We start from the raw sequence: 23,277 nt of genomic DNA, 5'->3' as shown, positions 1-23,277 counted from the left end.
CACGAGCAACCAAAATCTGGAGATCTTTTTAAGAAAGGCAATAGGTACATGAAGAGTCTTCAACAGGAGCATGAAGGGCTAGATTGAGTGCAAAAGCTCCAAATAATTCACCTAACTAACCCATCAAGCACCCACAACTGCACACACGACTGTGTCTGCAGATCACACATTGGACAAATCATCCATTTCAGAAACCATCAACATGAAGCCTCTATGTATCCCAAGGGATGGAAGCAGGAATAATAAAGAAATTCTGTAAAGGATATCCTTCCAATTAAACTAATAAATTAATGTTAATATTCTTAGCTATTTTCAATTTTTCTCTAAATACTTTTGCTCCTTCACTTTATTAACATCGTGGAGGTTTGAAATAAGAAAGGTGACGAGTAGAACAATTGAAAGCAGAAAGTTATGAAATTTCAGAAATACCAAATTTGGTAAGGGCCAGTTTGTGGTAGGGCTACAATGTCCCACAGCCAAGACCCACACAGCAATCAGAGGTAAGTTCAGTGATTTTATTTTTAAATTTCTGCCTTTAAACAGCACTTTTTCTCGAAAATCTTTTGTAAAGTTTGTCTACATCCTCAGAAGACTTAAAGCATTTTACTCGTTCTTTAACATATTTTAACTTATCAAATATCTGATGTTCTTTTAACCAATACTTTGGAAGGACTGAGGTCAGCATTGAAACTTCCCTGCCGTGAGGAAGCAGAGGATTAGAAGTAACACAGCAGATATAGCAGGGTTAAAGGCTGCAGCCATTGAGTCTAGCCATCACATATCCATGCTCTTTAACTCATTTCAATAACTTGTTATCACAGAGCTATCCCCCACAACCACCAGTCCTCTCATTTGATAAATAATGAACCCATTTTGCCACTAATTATTTCATCACAGTGCTAATGATAAAGTGGCTTCATTGAAAAGAAAGCTGTGAGATTTGCAACTGTTCCGGGGCTTATTGTCCGAAATAATGCCTTTTTTAAACACTCGCCAATAACATTGCTAACTGTGTCAGCAAGTTAAAAATCACACAAAACTAGGTTATAGTCCAACAGGTTTAATTGGGAGCACTAGCTTTCAGAGTGGTGCTCTGAAATCTAGTGCTTCCAATTAAACCTGTTGGACTATAACCTGGGGTTGTGTGATTTTTAACTTTGTATACCCCAGTCCAACACCAGCATCTCCAAATCATGTGTCAGGAAGGTAGCTGTCTGATGCTATACCACATTATTACTCAAGGACTGTGGCAGTTCAAGGTGGCATCTCATTACCACCTTCTCAAGGGTAACTAGAGATGGGCAATAAATGCTGGCCTAGCTGAAGATGTCCACATCCAATGTCCACATCCAAAGTAACTCACAAGTCAGTATTTAGGACTCAAATTCAGCATCTGTTCCACAGAAGAAGCCATATGTATTAGTCCAATAAACCATGATTTGAGATTTGCAACAGATGTGAGTAATTTACCCAAAGAAGTAACTTAAATAAATAAAAACACTGCATAACTGCTCATTAATTTGAACATTGCAATAGAAATAGAGACAGGCAAGAACAAAAAGGCAACAGGATTGAATAAATATAAACTTTTAATTGCTGAAGGTGGTGGTTTTGAATACAATGGGATACAATCAATGAATGTAACACATGACATGCCAAATCTGTCTAAAATAGTAAATAAGACAAAGGAAAAATTATCCCCACCCCTCCACGTGATTTGATAGATGTAGTGAAAAATACCACACACACATTTTACATTGAAAGAATAAAACTGGACAATGCAATCAAATTTCAGGATTTGTTATACGAAATGAGCACAGATCAATATACAGCATGCCCAAAACATGGATACCTGACTTATCAGATTTGGAAACAATAGCTTAGAGGAACAAACACTGATCAGGACCACTCTCAGGCCAACACGAGAACCCCAGATTTAACCAACCAAACCCAAAGAGGGAGCAAGGAGGGGTGAGGACAAGTACCCAGCCAAAGGGTAAGTGTGAATGAGGATTTGAGACAAAACAGGCTGATCCACATCAAGTGGGCCAGTTTTACAATGGAGGCTCGAGACATTTTGGTGAAAAGAGCCTACACTTTCTCACAGCAGTTTTTGTTTGCCATAATCTTGGTTTGACTTTCTGGCAAAGCTTGGATCTGTGTAACAAATCTGAAAATGTAAACTGGAGACAGTACAATAAGAATGAGTGAATTTAGTGTAAATCATGATTGCAGGTCCCTATCAGAGACACACGTGGTCCAACTCATGATGGTCAAGCTGGTCCTAAACTCAGTGAATGTAGGCCTTCCCAAGTGAAACCTCTGTGCTTTCCAAAGTTTTATTTTGTGTGTAGCCTTTGTGGCATTTTCATGCTATATACAAGCTCTGTTTATAAAACTAAACTATTATATAGATCAGCACTTAGGGCTTATGCACATATGTGAGAAAATTAAAGCAAGCAAGAATGAGGAAAAAAATGCGCAAAGTATTGGCTCAGAATGTGATTAGATTAGATTAGATTACTTACAGTGTGGAAACAGGCCTTTCGGCCCAACAAGTCCACACCGACCCGCCGAAGCGTATACCACCCAGACTCATACTCCTACATTTACCCCTTCACCGAACACTACGGGCAATTTAGCATGGCCAATTCACCTAACCTGCACATTTTTGGATTGTGGGAGGAAACCCACGCAGACATGGGGAGAATGTGCAAACTCCAGACAGAGAGTCGCCTGAGGCGGGAATTAAACCCAGGTCTCTGGTGCTGTGAGGCAGCAGTGCTAACCACTGTGCCACCGTGCTGCCCATATTGATACCGATATGTTTAACACTGTGATTGGAAGAGTCATTTTCACTTTGCACAAGTATCTGACAGGAGCAATTTCCAACTGTAAGAGACCCACACATAAGCAAGTGCAAAGAAGGTGACCTGATTACAATCCCTACACCCCCAGCCCCTGCAGACAAGATAATTTGGTAACATGGAGCTGATATTGCAGCCCCAAAATGAAAACTACATGATTACTGTACCAACCTCACTGGCTCAGGCTCACATGAAAGCGCAAGTTGAATTTATTTGGGCATTGCAAGAGATGCTCCCCAAAATCTGCCAACCCCCCAGGCCAATGAGGCAGTGGGCAGCCCACTTTGATGGACCGCAGGGTATCCCATAAAGCAAGAGGAATTGGAAAAGTCGCTAAAGAGCAAGGATTGGTGAGTCATAAATGCTAAGTGGACTTGTCACATGGGGGTTATTTCCCAGAAATATTCACAACTTGTTTTCTTTTAAACATCTGAACTACTGCTCGGTTGTTCCAGTCATCTCGTGTTGTTTTGAGGTTTCTTTCACACACAACGTGCGGATATAATAAGTTTCCAACATAGTTCCTAAACATGCCCTTGGGGACATTTACACTTTGTTGCCCCTCACATTTAGAGTGCTGTATGCTGGGTTGATGGTTATAGAGTGGGCCTCATTTGGCTAATTAATTTGAAGCGCAGCAGTGCTTCAGGAGCCCGACGGTGTGAAATTGCCTAGTGCAGCTTTTAGCTGGACAGCAAGGTGTGGTCAAAAAAAAGTCTTTTTAATTTTATCAATAGATGGAGTTAGTTTTTTTGTGTGGCAATAACACATTCAGAATGCTTTAGAAGAAAACTGCTGCAATGTGGAGTTTTCTGACAAATTCAGATTCTAACAAGGCTTCCTCAGAGTCTGGGCTCATTAAATGACCCTGATTCACAGCTTCTTTGAAGTTGACTTCTCTTGACAATTCTCTCAGTACTTGGTGACCCAGTGGTCTTCTTACCCATTCTGGAGTGCAGCAAACTTCTTGGTATAAAGTAAACCAAAAATCCCATTCTACCCATTCCCCCTTCACCTTTGCACCCAAACCACATTTATGTGTATGCATCAATTGAACACCATAATATTTGATGCACTCTCCGTGATTTTGATGTTATCCTCTCATTTTGCACTGTGCAGCATAGGAATAGGGAAGATTAGGTTTAAGAGAGGGGGCTGAATCTTCTTTGAAGGTTTTGGAGAACTCCAAATGGTTTGTTTTCCCCACAGAAAACAGGCACTGCCTTTTCTAAAATTACTAACTACTTTAGCTTGGTTTCTATTTATAAAATTTAGTGGTCAGGCTTTAAAATCTACTGAAAGATCAGAGCTGAAGATTAGATCTGAAAGAATGTCTTGGAAGATACTGTAACTTGGTGCTATTTGTGTTTGCAATTTGGCAAACAAAGTTTAAATGAATACTTTAAGCAATCAGCAAATCTTTGGTATGTAATTGTAAGGATAAAACTGAACGTATATCTGTAACAGAACATAACTAGACAGCAGACTTAAAATTTTCTTGTGAATCCTTTGCTGCTAGTTCATACCAGCCCCACCAGCTGACAGGTCCTGCAATACATTTGTGAATGACCATCCTGTCCATTGCTTTTCTGGCACCAGTCCAAGGATGCATGTAGAAAACAGATAACACATGCTTACTGCCGCAGATGGCAGAAATAGTTCCTCAACACTAATTCATTCCCATTGAGATTGGAATCTGTCTTGTCTTGGCTGTGAACTATCAGGTTTGCATGGGATATGTTTCTGATAGGTGAACATATTTTGTGGTGAGTGAAGTATTTAGTTAGTAAGTATTGGCTATACTTCAACCCTTCAAAAAGTTAGTCTTATAGTTGGTGGGTGTTTTACTACATAAATTCCAATTTTCCTAAAAATTGCAACGCTCAATTATTTTATTCCTTTCCATAGTTCTAGCTATTACTTCAGATATGTGGATTTCCAGTTCTTGGAATCATTTAATATCTGATTATGGCTTCTGGTTTTGTTCCTTTATTCTAAGAGATGTGAACAGTTCTCCAACTAAGTCCACACAAGATGTGGAAATTTCCAGAAATTCCAGAATACATAGAACACCTTTAGTCTTAATAAGGATCCTGTAATACCAGGCATTACTTCTGGACCTCCCAATGCTAAACTAAATTGATCACATGGAGGTGGCTATTTGCTTTAAAGGCAAAAATGAAGTTGATGGGCTATAATCGAATACATAGGTCGCCTCAGCTGAAAAGAACAGCCTTGCCTTGGAAAATATTGTTTGCATATTTTTAAGTTGTTTAAAAAAAGTTGCCAAATGTGGCTTAAATACAGATGAAACTGTGATAAGGTGAGGCCATGTATGGCTGCATGTCAATCAGATTAGCCAAACATAAAGTTATCTACTATAGCTTTATATTATTTGGCGCAGTCTCTTTTTTAAAAACAAATGCTAAAACTTGAGTTTTAAGAGGTTACAGCTCCTCTTTTTAAAGCAAATTTATGAATGCACATCTTGATAGCTTCCATTCACCACTTCACTCTTTCTAGTATGTTGTGGCAATTGGGGATAGGTGCAGCAAATGGCATTCCTAAGGCAGCGAGCCACAATGCTCAATCTCTCTCCACCTTTCAATAATGAAGGGCAGTTAAGAAGTTCATGAAATTGTATCCACCCACGTTCTTTTTGTTTAAAAAATGCATTTATTATAAGTGGAAATATTTACAATAATATTTATTAACCTAATTTGAAAGGTCTGAGGGAAAAGGATGATGGAGTAACCCTTCCTTTGGTGGTAATGGTTGCTTCCATTGAGCAAATTTTCGAAAGGTTCAAATGAGTGGTCAAAAATGAACTGTATTCCAATTGATATGAAGGTACCACATGACTTGTTAACACAGTGGCAGATTGGATAAACATGATGTGTGTTGCCATGGTGCTTTGCATTGATGTCATTGTGCTTTTATAATACCATAACATCCAAACTAGAATTTCAAGCTCTTCATTTGGCCAAACGTGCTATCCAGAATTGGATGTGAATTTCTTTAACAAGCATCTTAAGAAAAATACAATATTAGAAGTTTATCATTTGATCAAAATTGGACAGTGTTTCTAAAGTATTATGGTAGAAATGGTCATAATATACTTGCTCTTTACATTAAGGAAATTACGAAATATTATTCCTCATTTAATCAAATCATCAGAGCAGCATTTTCAGACCAGTACCCTACACCATGAAAGGATACATGAACAGAAATTTGTCATAACATTGGCCTAAGATGACAGATAATGCTGCAGAAAATTCAACACTTGACTCTGCCCATACAAAAAAAAATAAGTTTCTCACAAAGACTGAAAAGAACATTGTCTCTTTACTTCTAAAATACAATTTACTATAGAACAATTTGCCAACAAGTCTGTACAATTGACTTCAAACATTTGAACCTGTAATCCACCACAAAGGCTAACTGCCAAAATATAAATGACTTAAACAAATATTCATCAGAAATATGAACAGGTGGACAAAGACCTTTGGATTCCATGAATCAGCTCGATCAGAATTTAGCACTTTTTTTTGAAAGAATTGTGCATTTACTTTCTTTGAATGTCTTGCAGCTGCCTCTGTTTGGGAATTTTAACTGGGTACATGCTGCGAAGCATAGATTATTTCAAATTCTAGATGCAAGAGATTTTAGCCGATTATACAATCTCACAATGATGCATCTGGGTAAGTACATCATTCTGATAGTGGCAGGGGAAGCTGTTCTGAAGGCTTTTGCCTGCATCTTTGACTCATGCCACTGAGCATGGAATATTACTTATCCCAGAGGATAAGCAGGGACTCGTCAGTAACAATTACCCAGGACATGGCAGGTAGAGTAAAGATCTTGTAAAGATTAGATCCCCAGTCTTAACTTATGCCTGCCAGTGATAATATGTTACTAGCATTGCCTAATGTGCAGATATAATGAGAATTAGGTAGCTGCTGGGATGCACTCAGACATTAATCACAGTAATTGTTCAAACTTCAACAGTATCCAAATTAATCTTAAGGATCATTTTGGCAAAGCAAAGGAAAGAATCTAATCATGTGGAACTAAGTAGCGGCATTACACACATTTTATAATTTACTACCATGGCTCTTGTGGCACAGTGGTAATGTCCCTGTCTCTGACACAGAAGGTCTGGGTTCAAACCATATCTGTCTTGGATGTGTATCATAGCATGTCCAAACAGGCTGATTAAAATAAAGTACGATTGTATTGATTCAGTCAAGATATGATCAAATAATTGAACTCCAAAACTCAGCATACACTATATAGAAAGATAGAATTTTACAGTACAGGAGGCCATTCAAACCATCATGTCTGAACATCTGAAATTGTCATATAAAATTTATGTAGCAAGCCTACATTTGAATTGTGAATACTGTAAAACCTGCTTCATTCATGGGGTGTTCCACTGATTTTGTGGATTTGTTCAAATATCCATGAAAAAAAACTAATGCAAGTTTTTAACAATACAGCTTTTAGCATAAAAAAGTTCAACTATAATGAATAACTTGATCTTTTAAAATCACATTTTAATCCCATGAAACTAAGATGGCTTTAAAGTAATCAAATAGAGCTCCAAAATGAGACAAACTGAAAGGTGGCATGAATGAAATTTCTCGGAAATAAGCTTGACACAGAATGACACAATCAGAAAGGAATATCAAGTTGAAACATCGAGTCAACCTTTCACAAAACTCACAAGGTGACCTTTATCCAATGCCATCACGTTCCCCTGCCCCTCCCCATCCTTTGACATCAGTTTAAAGACCTGGTCGCATGTTGTGCTAGTAGTATCATGACAGAGTGTTCACCTCAGACCAAGAGGCAGAAGTAAAGTAAATCTTTAAAAATAATCCAAAAAGCCAACCGATCAAACATTTCTGAACTTCATGCGACATTTAAAAAGAACTTTCTAAAAATAATTTGGCACACTTCCCATGTTGTTTTTCAGTGGTTGGCTGGAGTTGGGGCAGTTAAGGCCTTCTTTCTCCTTTTTATCAGCAAGGGATTGCAAGACTCTTCTATCTTTTTGATTTTGATTTGTTCGTAGTCAACCCTCATGGTTGCCAAGGCACTAGTCATTTCCTCCTGTCATGGGAGAAAGCTGAATTAGAATGATGGATGGCACAATGGAAGTGATTGCACTGTTTCTACTCATCCCCTTTCACAGGGACCGTGTTCACAATTGTCCCTGTGAAAGGATTTGACCAAGGTCTTGCTCTCGATCCTCTCTCCAGGATGTTTGCAAATTAGCTCTTCAGAGACACACACCAGAGCAACCTTTAATAATCAATCGTCAAAAAAAGCATTGGGTTATGAGGAAAGGTGGAGTACTTTGCGCCAGTATTCTTTTGAGTTTAAAGGTTGAGATGCAATCTTATGGAGTCCAAGGGGCATTACAGGGTAGATTTTGAGAATGTATTTTCCCTTCGAGGGTGGAGCAGAATAAAGATATTCCATACCAGACGAGGTAAGGGTTGCTTCTTCTGTCAGAGTTATTAACTGTTTGGAATTCTCTCCCCCATATAAGCAGTGGAGGCCAGGACATCAAAAATATTCTAGGAGGAATTTGTCCAAATTTTCACAGGAAAGGGAGTCAGGGTAGATAGGCAATAAAGTGGACTTAATGTTACATCAGATCAGCAATGAGCTTATTCACTTTTGGAGACAGCTTGTGGGTTTGAAATGGTTTATTCCTTGCTCCCTATTTCATTAGTTCTTTTCTTCTACATTGGAAGAGCATTGTCTCAACTCCAAAATCAATATAATTCAGATTTGTGGCCAGGAATGGGGCTGCTGCAAGTAGACACTTGTGAAGCAACACCTTAGGGCTCCAAGAAGACCCTTCATTCCAGTTAAGAATTGGGAATAAATATATTGATTGAGCATGACTACTACGGAGAGTCAGTGTGTAAAGACAGTACAGCTGTGGTACTGGGATGGCAAAAATCAAAGGATTTCTTCTCAATGTTTGTAAATCTTTTAAACGTTATGTTAAGATAGAGACCAGTAAATAACTGGGAATGAATTTGATGCATGCAATCTTTTTAATAACTCTGAAGTATGTGATTCGAACTTGTCTCCTTGTACTCTGTTTCAAATACAAATTATTTTTCTATTTCATATTTGGGTGAAATTTCGAATATGGCAACTAAGTAGGTTAAGTTATTGTATATTTTTCAGCGCTGCACCCAAATGATGTTGGTGAGATGTGAGCAGAATGGAATACTGCTTTATCAATCATTTCTACCAACACCCCTCACAGCCATTCTGTTGCCATCTGTATCAACTAATGGACAGGGGCAATCTACTCTGCATGCTGGGTTTTTTTCCCCTCTAGGTTAGCTCAGATGTTCTTCATTGTACAAATAAACTTGCACTAATGCTTCTGCCTCAAAAATCTATCCAATTACTAGTTCCTGAATTGGGAAAATCATATTTATTCAGAAAGGAAAGGCTTGCACTTCAATGGTTTGCAACTTTGGCTGTAAGATGCCATACTCTGATTTTATGGGGGAAAAAAATGACTTCATAAAGTCATTCACCTTCAGGCAGAGTGTGGTGGGCATAATTTGGGAGAGTGTTATGGCATAGCATGACCTGGGTCTGCTTCTGGATAATCTATGCAACGAGTCTATAATTGCGTCCATGCCTTCAGGACAAACAGGCACATCTTACACAGGAAGGGAAAATGACAACCATACAGGTGACATAATGTTTCAAACACTCAGGTGTTCCAAGTAACAAGTAAGATGCCAACTGATAAACAGTCCAAGAATTAAACATGACAAAGCAGGGCCTTCGGAAAGGAAAAGTCACAAGAAACTACCCACATCAATATTTAGTTCATTTGAAAGAGCTTAAAGATAAATCAGAAAACCCAAATACAAAATCCTGCAATGATAAACAGCCAATGACTGTCAGGATGTTGAAAAATGGGAGGGAAAAATTAAACATCTGATCTTACCTATATATGTAATAAAACACAAGCACATAAAACAGTTCCATTATCCAACTGTTATTACACTATGCTTCCACAAATTGGCCTTAGACATAGTGAATATTTTCTGATGTATTACAGGAATGAACTAAGGTGCACTTTTACCTTTACATCTTCCCATAAATCCTTCTCTTCTTTCAGAACTCTGCTGGTATGAAGAGGTGTCTGCGGTACCTGCATTGATTGCTAAAGTAAACAAAGAAAAAAAACTCAAATCAAATTCAGAACATCGAATCAACACCAAAATGAACACGGCATGGAACTGCTAGCTATGGAGGCATTTTCTCAGCATTTCAGTTTAGTTGATTCCAAATGGAAACTAAACTGCTATGCTCTCCTTCAATGTAATGAGGCAGGATGCAGCATCGGTCAGTGAAAATGCAAATTTCCCTTGCATTTGCACTATCCATCTGAAAGATGTTATTGCAAACCTTTTACTGTAAACTAACAACATTTGATTGGCAAAGGTATGATTGAGTAGGGTGGGGAGAAGAAAAGTTTGACAAATGCTTTGGCTGAAAATTGCAGAATAAACAGCTTTTTATCGCCCTGAAGTTCAAGAACTCATTGGAACATATAGCTACATATTAGAAAAATACAATTTGCTATTAATGCTTTAGTAAAAAATTTCACTTGCTAATTTAAAAACTTTAAACCTATTAAAATAACAGGAGATAACTTCAGACAATGTTAAGCCTTTGGCCAGGATGTTACCATGACTATCAAGAAACCAGTGGGGTGCGGGTGTATTCGGTGTTGTGTGTGTGTGTGTGTGTGTGTGTGTGTGTGTGTGTGTGTGTGTGTGTGTGTGTGTGTGTGTGTGTGTGTGTGTGAGAACTAAAACAGCCAAAGAATTCTACAAAGATAAAAGCAAATATATCAATAGGAATGACAAAAATCTGTATGCCCCACTCCACAATGAAATACATACATTAATCCAAGGATGGTTCATAAATTCCAAGATGGTCATGCGTTGTGTTGGCTCAGTCTTTAGGAGTTCTCGGATTAGTTGTTTGGCTGAAAAATTCAACATGAATAGATGTAATGTGTTTTACTATAATTGTATTAATTTTATTTCTGAAACAGCGTGCACGGAGATAAAACAAATAGGAAAGAAATCAAACATAATGAAAAATGCAGTTCAGTCAAGTACGATCAGTAAAAGAGCAAGAAAACGAAACTGCTCTTCACTCCATTTCACCGGTTTCTGGGTAATCTACAATGTCACTGAACAAGCTTTTCTGCAAGGTAAAAATCAGCACCATTGAAGTTAAACATCAAAAGGGATGTTAAACTGCTTGGTGTTCACATCTTGATCAAATTCAAAAGAATTTCTATGTTACTCAGTCTGGAATGCTTGGCCTAGTCACACATCAGTCTGGTTATGTTTAGATTCTTTGCCTATATTTCAAAAATGCTTGGTATTTAATATTGCATGCAGGACTTGAAAGTGGAGTCACAGTTAGATATGATACTGAGGAAGGCATTTGGTATGCTTTTCTTTATTGATCAGGGAAAATTTTAAAAAGGATCTATGGGGCAACATTTTCAAGCAGAAGGTGGTGTGTGTGTGGAATGAGCTGCCAGATAAAGTGGTGAAACATCTAAAGACATTTGGATGGGTCTATGAATAGGAAGGGCTTAGAGGGAGAGAGGCCAAGTGCTGGCAAATGGGACTAGATTAGGTTAGGATATCTGGTTGGCATGGACGGGTTGGACTGAAGGGTCTGTCTTCATGCTATACATGATTAGATTAGATAATTTACAGTGTGGAAACAGGTCCTTCGGCCCAACAAGTCCACACCAACCCCCCGAAGTGCAACCCACCCAGATCCATTCCCCTACATTTACCCCTTCACTTAACACTACGGGCAATTTAGCATGGCCAATTCACCTAACCTGCACATTTTTGGATTGTGGGAGGAAACCGGAACACCCGGAGAAAAGCCACGCAGACATGGGGAGAAAGTGAGGACTAGCAGATGCTGCAGATCAGAGTCGAGTATGTGCTGCTGGAAAAGCATAATAGGTCAGGCAGCATCCGAGAAGCAGGAGAATCGACATTTCAGGCATAAGGTATGTCGATTCTCCTGCTCCTCGGATGCTGCCTGATTTGGTGTGTTTTTCCAGCACCACACTCTTTACTCTGTACATCTCTATGACCCTATGGCTCATGTTTTGAAAGATTATGGAAAAGTTAATCTATTTCAAATTTTGTGGACATACCATGATTGATTTCTCTAAATTGAGTTATTGAAAGTTCACTGTGCACGAGTAAATTACGTGACTGTTGATAACTGCTAGATTTGCTGGGGTTGTTTTGAATAGTGACTGGCATGGAAAGCATTGCATTAATTGCTGAGTTGGAGATTAGCCTACTAAGAACCAACTGACTTGCAGAGAAGCTGGCTTTGAACAAGCTGCTCAGTTAATTTTTCCCATTTCTGAAAAGAAAAAAAAAATCATCAGTTTCTGGTGAAACCAATTTGTTCATTCAAAAGCATTACTGAAAGAAATTCTCAAGATTGTACTCCTAAGCAACCTGTGCCTACAAGACCTCAGAAAGAACTACACATGATGAATGATGACCACACGTGTCAGGACATTAGAGCATCAGATTCCAGAACACTTGCCATTTTATCCTTTCACCTCGAACAGTAACACACAGAGGTCAAAGGCTTTTCAAAAAGCTGCAATCTTTTCTTCCCCCTTTGCAGCTGACGAGTTTGTGCTTTTGCATGTATAATTTGACGATATTTAGAGGGATCAGCCTTTTTTTAAAATTAATTCACAGGATGTGGGTGTTGTTGGCTAGGCTAACATTTATTACCCAACACTGGTGGTTAAGAGGCTACTATGTTGCTATAGGTGGGGTTACATGTTGGCCAGAACATGTAAGGAAGGCATTTTCCTTCTCTAAATGACTTTAGTGAATCCAATGAGATTTTCCCAATGATCAATCATGGTATCACAATCATTAGACTCTTAATTCTGCATTTCTATTGAATTCAATTTCCATCACCTGTCATTGTGAGTTTCAAATCCAATTTGCCAGAACATCATCTGGGTCTCTGGATTAATAGTCTAGTGATAATTCCACTAGGACACTGTCTCCCTCTGTGTATCTTGATCAATAAAGATGCAATATTTGGTTAAACATTGTTTTGATAATAAATGTATAATTGTATTTATTATTTTAAAAAGTTAATGGATCTTTTTGTTTAAGTAACTGATAGAGTCAAGGTGTTTCGTTGGTCATCCTGGTAACTGGAAAATGTATTACTTCATGTCACGACCTGACATTATAGCAACAGTGCATTCCTCCAGTAGAACAGGATCCAAAACATATCAGCACTGTACAAAGATCTTCCCATCTTTAAAGCTTTTAGGAACAATTGTACCATACTTCCACTTTTAGCCTGTATGTTGGGAGCTAGGCTGTGTAGCTGTACTCATCTCTCCCATACTGAAAATGCTAAAACACAAGTGAACTTGAAATTGGGATAAACCATTTGGAAGCAGAGTATCATGGGCGGCACGGTGGCACAGTGGTTAGCACTGCTGCCTCACAGCGCCAGAGACCCGGGTTCAATTCCCGCCTCAGGCGACTGACTGTGTGGAGTTTGCATGTTCTCCCCATGTCTGCGTGGGTTTCCTCTGGGTGCTCCGGTTTCCTCCCACAGTCTAAAGATGTGCGGGTCAGGTGAATTGGCCATGCTAAATTGCCCGTAGTGTTAGATAAGGGCTAAATGTAGGGGTATGGGTGGGCTGCGCCTCGGCGGGTCAGTGTTTCCACACTGTAAGTAGTCTAATCTAATCTTATAACATAGGAGGTGGCTATTTGGCCCACTGACCCTATCCTAGCTCTTTGTAGAAACAATCAGTCTCACTCTTGCTCAGTTTGAATGGCAATGCTAGTGGGTGTGTAATGATTTTGAAATCATTGAAAATCAATGAAATTATTAGATGATTTTACAGTACAGTAGAATTTTTTAGCAATAACAAATTACAACCTAATTAACAATGTACCATCTGGTAAGAAAAGATGATTGTCTGAAAATTCTAAATCCTCAGAGTTAACAGTGATAGTGTTTTAATAGTCAATTAGTTAAAGGGGTTATTTTTCAATTATATGAAAAAATAGAATTTGGATTGCTGAATTGAAGCAATATCCCCTATAGCATTTACAGTGTCTTGCCATTAAAATATTACCATGTTTTCAGCAGATAGCATTATAAAATGTATTTGCCGTGGATCAGGCTTATGTCTTTTCTACAATGCAATTCATTATAAATAAACTGCATGTGTGAAAATGCTGCATTCATCAAAGAATGATTCTCATGTTTTAGTAGATTATCTAAATGGCAATAACTGCACACTGACTGTAATGCATTCGATAAGGTTTTTAAAGAAAATTTTACAGTACAATAAAACATTTTACAATCTTGAAGTTAGTCTCATTGTGTACAATAGGCAAGACTTGGAGATGCCGGTGTTGGACTGGGGTGTATAAAGTTAGAATTCACACAACACCAGGTTATAGTCCAACAGGTTTAATTGGAAGCACATTAGCTTTCGGAGAGTTGCTCTTCATAAGGTGGTAGTGACTACCACCTGATGAAGGAGCGTCGCTCCGAAAGCTAGTGTGCTTCCAATTAAACCTGTTGGACTATAACCTGGTGTTGTGTGAATTTTAACAATAGGCAAGACAGTATACTACTGGTACAAAACACAGAATGCGGATCTAGCAGCATCTAAGGACAGGGAAACAGAGTTAACGTTCTGAGTCCAATATAACAATTTCAGAGCGGGAAGTTCTATAGACACAATCAGACCTGTTGAGTTTTTCCACAATTGTGTGTGTTTGTTTCAGATTTTCAGCATCCATAGTTTTTTGATTAAACTGCTGATATCACAAGCTGTAAATGCTTCAAAGTACAGAATTTATCTTTAACCTGTGATATTTCTTAAGGCAGGCAGAGTTACAATTTGATTACTCTTTAAGTAGGATTAACACTCCCAACTCTTATTTTTGGAAAATTGCATAATAAGAATTTCAAAATATTTTTGCAGGATTTAGGATTGGTCATTGCAAAGTTAAGAGTGAAAGAATATTACATTTATTTATTTCATATCAGTTTACCTTCCTCGGATACTTCTGACCATTCTGGATTTGGGAATTCATATTGTCCCATTCGGATTCGCTTCTTCATTCCAGGTGAGATGGCCAGTCCATGGTTAGAGTAGAATGGGGGATATCCACACAAGCTGTAGTTGATAAAAGAAGAAAAGTTGGCTTAAAGAAACAACTCTAACAAACACTACATTGGACAAACAGACAGAAATCTAGCCACCAGGATACATGAACATCAACTCGCCACAAAAAGACATGACCACTCTCATAAGTATCTTTACATACAGATGAGGAAGGACACCACTTTGACTGGGACAACACATCCATCCTAGGACAAGGCAAACAGAGACATGTACGAGAATTCCTAAAAGCATGGCATTCCAACCAGAACCCTTTCAACAAACATATTGACTTGGATCCCATTTACCACTCCCTGAGGAAAAGAACAGAAAATGACATCACCATGGGAAATGATGTCATAAAATGACATCACCAACCCAAGGAAATACAAATAGAAAGCGGGCCTTGCCACCAGTGCTTCATCCGGAGGCTCACGGATGATGTTAGCGAGCAAACCTAAATCCATCTACAGCACCTGACCAACCTACACGTAACAGATCAGACCACAGCAGAACCAAGATTTTCTTTGTATAACAAGTCAAACATCTAAAACTGTTGAAAATCAATAGTTTTAGATATGATCACTTTTGATAAACTATTTTTTGGTTCAAGCAGTACTTTTTCCATCTGAATTTTCCAATGAAGGAGAGGAATACTGCAAGTTTTGACAAATCCTTTGCTGGTAGATGATCAAGCATGACTGTCAATTATATCAAATCTCAAATAACTTCAATTACCTTCCAATAAAGGATTATTTGTCTCAAATCTTTGCACTTTGTAGGATTACAGCATAAAGTTGGGTCAGATATTTATGATCACTCCTGAGACCCTAGCACAGGATCTAGTCTGCCATGACAGTGCAGTCTTCAGGTAGTGCTACACTGTCAAAACTATTGCCTTTTGGGGGAGACGTTAAACTACCATAAATGTAAAATATCGCAAAGCACTATTTCAAATAACAGGAGGGAAATTCTGGCCGAAATTTCTTTTTCACTTAACATCAATACAATAGTTTATATCCTCATTATCATGTTGCTGGTCAAGGAGCCTTGCTATGCACTTTCTGACTGGCATGCTCCCAACATTGAAAAGGACCTCATTGATTTTAAACTAAGTTCAGGCAAATTATGAAAGGTGCAATATAATGCAGGGTTATTTTTCTAAACATTCCTAATAATTGCACCAGAGGAGGAAACAAGGACAAATCAAGATCAAGTGCACGTTATTTTTTTTTTTACAGTCACATTAAAAATTGGAACAGTGCATTATACAGTTTCAAAACATGAAATAAAATTGTGTTGATGGTTTGGTTCAGATGATGGGAAATGACAAAGGTGTTGTTACTTCATTGAAATAACAAACCTTCTCAACAGCTTTCTGTTTCAACCAATGCAAACAAACAACAGATTGCACTTTGGCGATTGGATAAATTGAGCATGAGAATTTCACAAGCCTAGCTGCATGAAAAGTAGACTAACCAGCAGCATTATACAGAGAGATCATTATTTCAGGACTACGCAGGTAGCAAAACCTGTAATCTAGTTTCGATGGTATTAGCAATGTGGTTGCCATCTTTACTGTGCACCTAATCTGTCAAGTTCTAATACAACTGTGAATTTACCACCCTAAAGTGCAAAATCAAAAACCTCAAATTAGTCAGCCAGAGGTGGAAAAAGCGCCCTGAACCAGACAGAATATTAACGCAAAGAATGTTAAAAGTATAATTTTGCGATACAAATCAACTTGCAAATTCCTGAGATTATAAATGCAAGAGGGCAGGTTGAGGAGTTTGGGACTATACAGTTTAGAAGAATGAAAAGAGATCTTATTGAAACATATAAGATTCTCAAAGGCCTTGACAGGAAAATAAAGAGAGATTATTGCCCCTTTTGGGAGAGTCTTGAATCTGAGGGCATCATCTTAGACTAGGGGTCCCCCATTTGAGAGAGAGAGATGAAGAATTCTCAGAGGATAGTGAATCTGTGAAATTCTTTACCACAGGAGGGCTGCAGTGGTTGGGTCATTTAAGTATATTCAAGGCAAAGGTAGACAAATGTGAAAAAAGCAATGGTTACAAGGGTTACAGCGAAAAGACAGGAAAGTTGAGGATTATCATGTCAGAACAAAGAAAATTTACAGCCCAGAAACAGGCCCTTCTGCACTCCAAGCCTGAGCTGATCCAAATGTACTCTCTAAACCTGTCGGTCAATTCCTAAGCATCTGTATCCCTAAGCTCCCCACCTACTCATGCATTTATCCAGACGCATCTGAAATGAATCTACTGTGTATGCCTCTACCACCTCTGCTGGCAATGTGTTCCAAATGCCCACCACCAGACTCTGTGTGAAGTACTTACCGCGTGTATCCCCCTTAAACTTTCCACCTCTCACCTTGAAAGAATGACCTCTTGTTATTGAATCCTTTACCCTGGGAAAAAGCTTGTCTCTATCTACCCTGTCTATACCCTTCATGATTTTGTAAACCTCAATCAGGTCCCCCCTCAATCTCCTATTTTCTAATGAAAATAAACCTAACCTACTCAATCTTTCTTCATAGCTAGCACCTTCTATACCAGGCAACATCTTCATAAACCTTCTCTGCACCCTCTCCAAAGTGCCCATATCCTTTTGGTAATGTGGTGACTAGAACTATACACAGTATTCTAAATGCGGCCGAACCAATATCTTGTACAATGTTAACGTGACTTGCCAGCTCTTATACTCAATACCCCATCCAATGAAGATAAGCATACTATATGCCTTCTTGACCATTCTATCCACTTGTGCAGCAACCTTCAGGATACAATGGACCTACACTCCCAGATCTCTCTGCCTATCAACTTTTCCCAAGGCTCTTCCGTTCATTCTATAATTCGCTCTATAATTAGTCTTGCCGAAATGCATTACCTCACATTTGTCTGGATTGAACTCCATCTGCCATTTCTCTGCCTAACTCGCCAGTCTATCTATATCCTCCTGTATTCTCTGACAGTCCCTTATGCTTTCTGCTACTCCACCAATCTTCATGTCATCTGCAAACTTGCTGATCATACCAACAGTGCCCTCTTCCAGATCATTTATGTATTTTACAAACAATAGTGGGCCCAACACTGACCCCTGTAGAACACCACTGGTCACCTTTCTCCATTTCAAAAAACTCCCTTCAACTACTACTCTCTGTCTCCTGTTGCTCAACCAGTTCTTTATCCATCTAGCTCGAACACCCTGCACACCATATGACTTCACTTTCTCCATTAGTCTACCATGGGGAACCTTATCAAACGCCTTACTAAACGCCTGACCATGTATATGACATCTACAGCCTTTCCTTCATCTATCAACTTGGTCACTTCCTCAAAGATCTCTATTAAGTTGGCAAGGCACGATCTCCCCCGCACAAAACCATGTTGCCTATCACTGATAAGCCCATTCTTTTCTAAATATAAATAGATCCTATCCCTCAGTACCTCCTCCAGCAACTTTTCCACCACTGACATCAGGCTCACTGGTCTGTAGTTACCTGGAAAATCCCTATTACCCTTCTTGTACAGGGGGACAACATGAGCAGTCCTCCAGTCCTCCGACACCTCACCTGTATTTAAGGATGCCACAAAGATATCTGTCAGGGCCCCAGCTTTCTCCCCTCTCACCTCCCTCAGCAACCCGGGCTAGATCCCATCCGGTCCTGGGGATTTGTCCACCTTAATGACCTCTAGCCTACCCAACACATCTTCCCTACTTATGTCAACGTGATCCAGACTAATCAAACTTCTATCTCTACAATCTTATTGAATGGCAGAGCAAATTCGACAGGGTGAATGGCCTACCTGTGCTTGGTCTTACGATCTTCCTAACTTCTGGCCATCTTGCAATGGCACATTCCTCAACTCACGTAAGACTCCAATTGAATGGCATTACTGAGCATTAATATGTTAACTGATTTGTCACACAACAGTATTATGTAAAAAATCTGAAACAAAGGTCAGTAACTTTCAGAATAATCACAAAGCTTTTTAAAGGGAGGTTCATGAGATCAAGTTAACTGTAGTTCAGCAAAACCAGAAAAGCTCTTCCAGAAGCAAAGTAAACAACATTGGAATTCTCGAATGGAAAAATAAATGTACTTAATAAGGGATTATGTGGCCAAAAATGCAAACAGAAGTAATGCAGCAGGGATCTAGAACTGAACAAATTTTTTTTTGGAAGTTTTCCCTCCTCACGAGAAACGACTCAACTGATGACAGTGAACTGCTCCCTCTGACAATCATATGAGCAGCATCCAACTCAAAACAGGATAATGATTCTGAGGCATCTGACTGGAGTGCAACAAAGAAGTAAAAGTGCAAATTTCCCACTTTCACTGTGAAGACATTTGACAATAATCCAAGAATTACCATCAAGAAACTCCCTGCTGAACTCCAACATTACAGCAAAAAGAGACTGCAAACTTGGCAAAGGGTTTTGGTGAGGGCATGGATGACAATTTCAGAAATTGGCAGTCTCTCACCAAGATAGGATTAAAGATGAATGAGGAAGCTCCTTAGATACATCAGATAAATAATTATGACGTTAAAGAAAAAAAAAACAATTTAACTCCCTAGGATACCCACTTCCTGGCCAACTCACAACTCTTTGTGGTGTTTTTTTCCCCTAGATAACCACCACTGACACCTTGTGATATTTGCCAACTCTATCAGAATGTGGTACTGAGTTAGGATCCTTTGAGGTAGTTCATTACCACTGATCTACCCTTGTCTTGGACCTAGCTGCTGTTTAGTGACAGAAGGTACACTGTCATCAGGTACTGTACTTAGATATCAAGGAGATTGATTGCATGATAGCAGTAAGTACATCTACATTTGGTCAGGTACAATTCTTGGGACTTAATGGAGCAGTTACACTAAATTTGTGCTCTCTGAAAGCAAGAAAAGAATGTGTCCATCCACAGACTGTGTGTGACATCAGTGGAATGAGTGGAGCTAATGCAACACAAATATTAACCCTTTCAGAATCATGGCTTTATAGAACACTCAACAGTATCACCAGCTGAATGCAGAACCTGGAGTGCTTCTGCAGTAAAACAAAGCTGAGAAGACTTTAATCAGATACATTGAAGCATTCCAGCCATGGCCCTGTGTCAGGCTACTGCTCACAGCATTCCTTATGACAGTGCTATCATTGCTGGTCAGGTGATTGGCCAAGTTCTTGGAAGGTTCTTCACCAATCTACCACCTTGCTCCCTCTTCAGCTGCTTTCCCATACAGCCGGCTTGCAATATAGCTCAATCAGCTTATTCAGCTCCACCTTGTACTTCTGAGGAGGGGGTGAGAGCAGAAACCACAGTGCAGCTAACAAATCCAGCACCTGCTATGCCCTCTCCTCAGCCACACACCCTTGTATTGAGCAGAGGAGATGGACAGCTGGATTGTTGGGGTGAGGACCCCAATACAGAATCCAAGAGTTGGATCAGCTCTCTCCACAAGTCTGCCCATCAGGTGGCTCAGACTTTCACAAGAGCTTATTGCTGACATCTGCTGAACAAAGCTTCTTTCAGACACAACATACACAAATATACTGCCAGTAACTCATGTGATACCCATCACTGGATCCCACTCAACCCACGTCTCTGTAGGAGAGAGGGGTCACAAAACTTGATAATAGGCAAAGATAGAGCAGTGAGGGATGAGAAAAATCATAGAATGGAGAGGAGGGAAGGATAACATTTGTGGGGACTGACTTTGAGGTATCCATGTGAAGGGGAGATAGGAGGAGAAAGAGTATGATCTCCAAATTCTATTTCCTAGCTACTGACTCTATTCCCCTCCCTGGCAACTGAGATGATGCCAGTCTGTTTACAACCATGTTGTCATACTTGACCCAAAGATAAGCTCCCAAATTCATATTTGTGCCTTCACTAAGACTAGGAAAAAGTGATGACTGCAGATACTGGAGATTAAAGTCAAGAGTGTGGTGCTGAAAAAGCACAGCAGGTCAGGCAGCATACAAGGAGCAGGGGAGTTGATGTTTCAGTTTACCTGTACTTCCATGCACATTATCTACTGTATCTGTTGCACCTGATGTGGTCTCCTCTACATTGGGGAGTCAGTAAGCCAACTTGCGGATCATTTCAGAGAACATCTCTGAAACACCTGCACCAACCAACCCCACCGTCCCGTGGTTGAACACTAACTCCCCCACTCACTCCACCAAGGACATGCAGGTCCTGGGCCTCCTCCATCGCCAAACCCTTACCAACCAATGTCTAGAGGAAGAACGCATCTTTTGCCTTGGGATCAATATGAATTTCACCAGTTTCCTCATTTCCACTCCCCCACCTTATCCCAATCCCAAGCCTCCAACTTGGTACCACCCCTTTGACCAGTCCTACCTGTCCATCTTCCTTCTTTCCCACCCATCTGCTCCACTCACCCCTCCGATCTACCACTTCCACCCACACCTTCATTTCCCTATCATATTTCCATGTACCTTCCCTCCAGCCACACCCTTCTCCTATTTATCTCTCAGCCCCCTGGCCCACAAGCCTCTTTCCTGATGAAGGGCTTATGCCCGAAATGTCCATTCTCCTGCTCCTCAGATGCTGCTTGACCTTCACTAAGACATTTCTTTCAGCATAACTTCAGCCAACTTCAGTGGAAAACTTTGCTACTTCCTGACAGTTATTTTTATGCTCTCACAGTTGGAATCCCTCCTGAAAATCAAACTCATTCATAACTCGCAAATGGTGTTTCAACTTGCAGCGAGTTCATTCTCCTAAGACTGCTGTGTTCACTGGCCCTCAATGGTTCCCAGACAATATCACCATTTTAAAATGCTGACCTTTACTTTCAAACACCTCCAAGGCATGACCTCTCAGTATCTCTGCAATCTCCTTCAGCCACACAACCTTCTTAAGATATCTTCATTGCTCTAATTCAGCTCCCTCCACATTCCTAATTTTAACTGCACCATCATTGGTGATTGCATCTTCAGCTGTCTAAGCTGCAAACTTTGGCCTCTCTTCTCGACATTGTAAAAGGAAAAAAACAATATTCCTTAAAACTACCTTCAGCAGCAAACTTTTGGTCATCTGATCTAACCTCATGGTATGACTCAATGTCAAATTTTCTTAATAACCGTTTTTTATTCACTTGTGATAATGCTCCTGTGTAGAGTCATGGGTGCTTCATTACATTAGCAACACTGTACAAAGGCAATTTCTTGTTTTCATTCTGATGAAAAGTCACCAGACTCGATCATTAACTCTGTCTTCTTCCCACAGATGCTGCCAGACTTGCTGAATTTCACCAGCAATTTTTCTTTTCGTTTCAGATTCCCAGCATTCACAGTTCTTGTTTCATTTTTCTTTTTTTTATTGTTGGAGCAAACTGTGCTGATTTAACAAGGGCAGCACAGTAGTAAACTCATTGCTCAAATTGCTGTTCCCTTCATGCTGTTGACCCTGAAACAGGAGGAAAGTTTAGCATCTTCCATAAAAGAGCAAATGGGGTGGCATGGTGGCTCAGTGGTTAGCACTACTGCCTCATAGCCAGAAACCTGGGTTTGATTCCAACCTTGGGTGTTTGCCTTTCTAGAGTCTGCACATTCTCCTTGTGTCTAATGGGTTTCCACTGGGTGCTCCAGTTTCTCAAGTCAGATGGACTGGCATGGCTAAATTGTCCGCAGTGTCCAGGAATAAGTAGGCTAGGTGGATTAACCATGATAAATGTGGGGTTATGAGGATAGGATAGGATGCTGTTGGGTCTGGGTGGGAGATTGATTGGCTGAATGGCCTCCTTCCACACTGTAGGGATTCTATAATTGATCAGAATTCATTAAGCCATCATGAACTAATACCATAAAAGGCAATGTCCAGTCATTCGCTGTTTAAAGCATTTTCCATTGGGAATTTTGCTCTTGCTCGCCTTTTTTCATTCATCAATTTCTAAATGTTTCCAATACAGGACGATTACATAGTGTAACTGGACAGATTGCTGGTCAGCGATCCTCAGAAGGTAACAGCAAATAACTGCAGTACCCTTGCCTAGCATAACCATGGACCAACAGCGAGACCCTTTCAAGGTGCAGTACCTGAAGAAAAAGAGAAAACATGTACAGAGACTGCAGAAGTAA

General features: G+C 39.7%; 1 protein-coding gene across 1 annotated transcript in view; it reads right to left on the bottom strand.

The window, feature by feature from the left end:
* Nucleotides 1-1,571: 1,571 nt before the first annotated feature.
* The window catches only part of LOC132828374 (MAP kinase-activated protein kinase 2), a 216,050-nt gene continuing 194,344 nt past the window's right edge, over nucleotides 1,572-23,277 (bottom strand). Inside the window, exons 7-10 of the mRNA XM_060845421.1 lie at nucleotides 15,038-15,162; nucleotides 10,826-10,911; nucleotides 10,000-10,080; nucleotides 1,572-7,982 (exon numbers count right to left, since the gene is read on the bottom strand). Of these exons, the coding sequence (XP_060701404.1) occupies nucleotides 7,842-7,982; nucleotides 10,000-10,080; nucleotides 10,826-10,911; nucleotides 15,038-15,162 (433 nt within the window). The 3' untranslated portion in view covers nucleotides 1,572-7,841. The remainder of the gene's footprint in view (nucleotides 7,983-9,999; nucleotides 10,081-10,825; nucleotides 10,912-15,037; nucleotides 15,163-23,277) is intronic.

The sequence above is a fragment of the Hemiscyllium ocellatum genome, chromosome 26 (genome assembly GCF_020745735.1).
Source record: "Hemiscyllium ocellatum isolate sHemOce1 chromosome 26, sHemOce1.pat.X.cur, whole genome shotgun sequence".
NCBI classification, from domain to species: domain Eukaryota; kingdom Metazoa; phylum Chordata; class Chondrichthyes; order Orectolobiformes; family Hemiscylliidae; genus Hemiscyllium; species Hemiscyllium ocellatum.
Note: the sequence above shows the minus strand (reverse complement) of the source record. Positions and strands in the feature narration are given on the sequence as shown.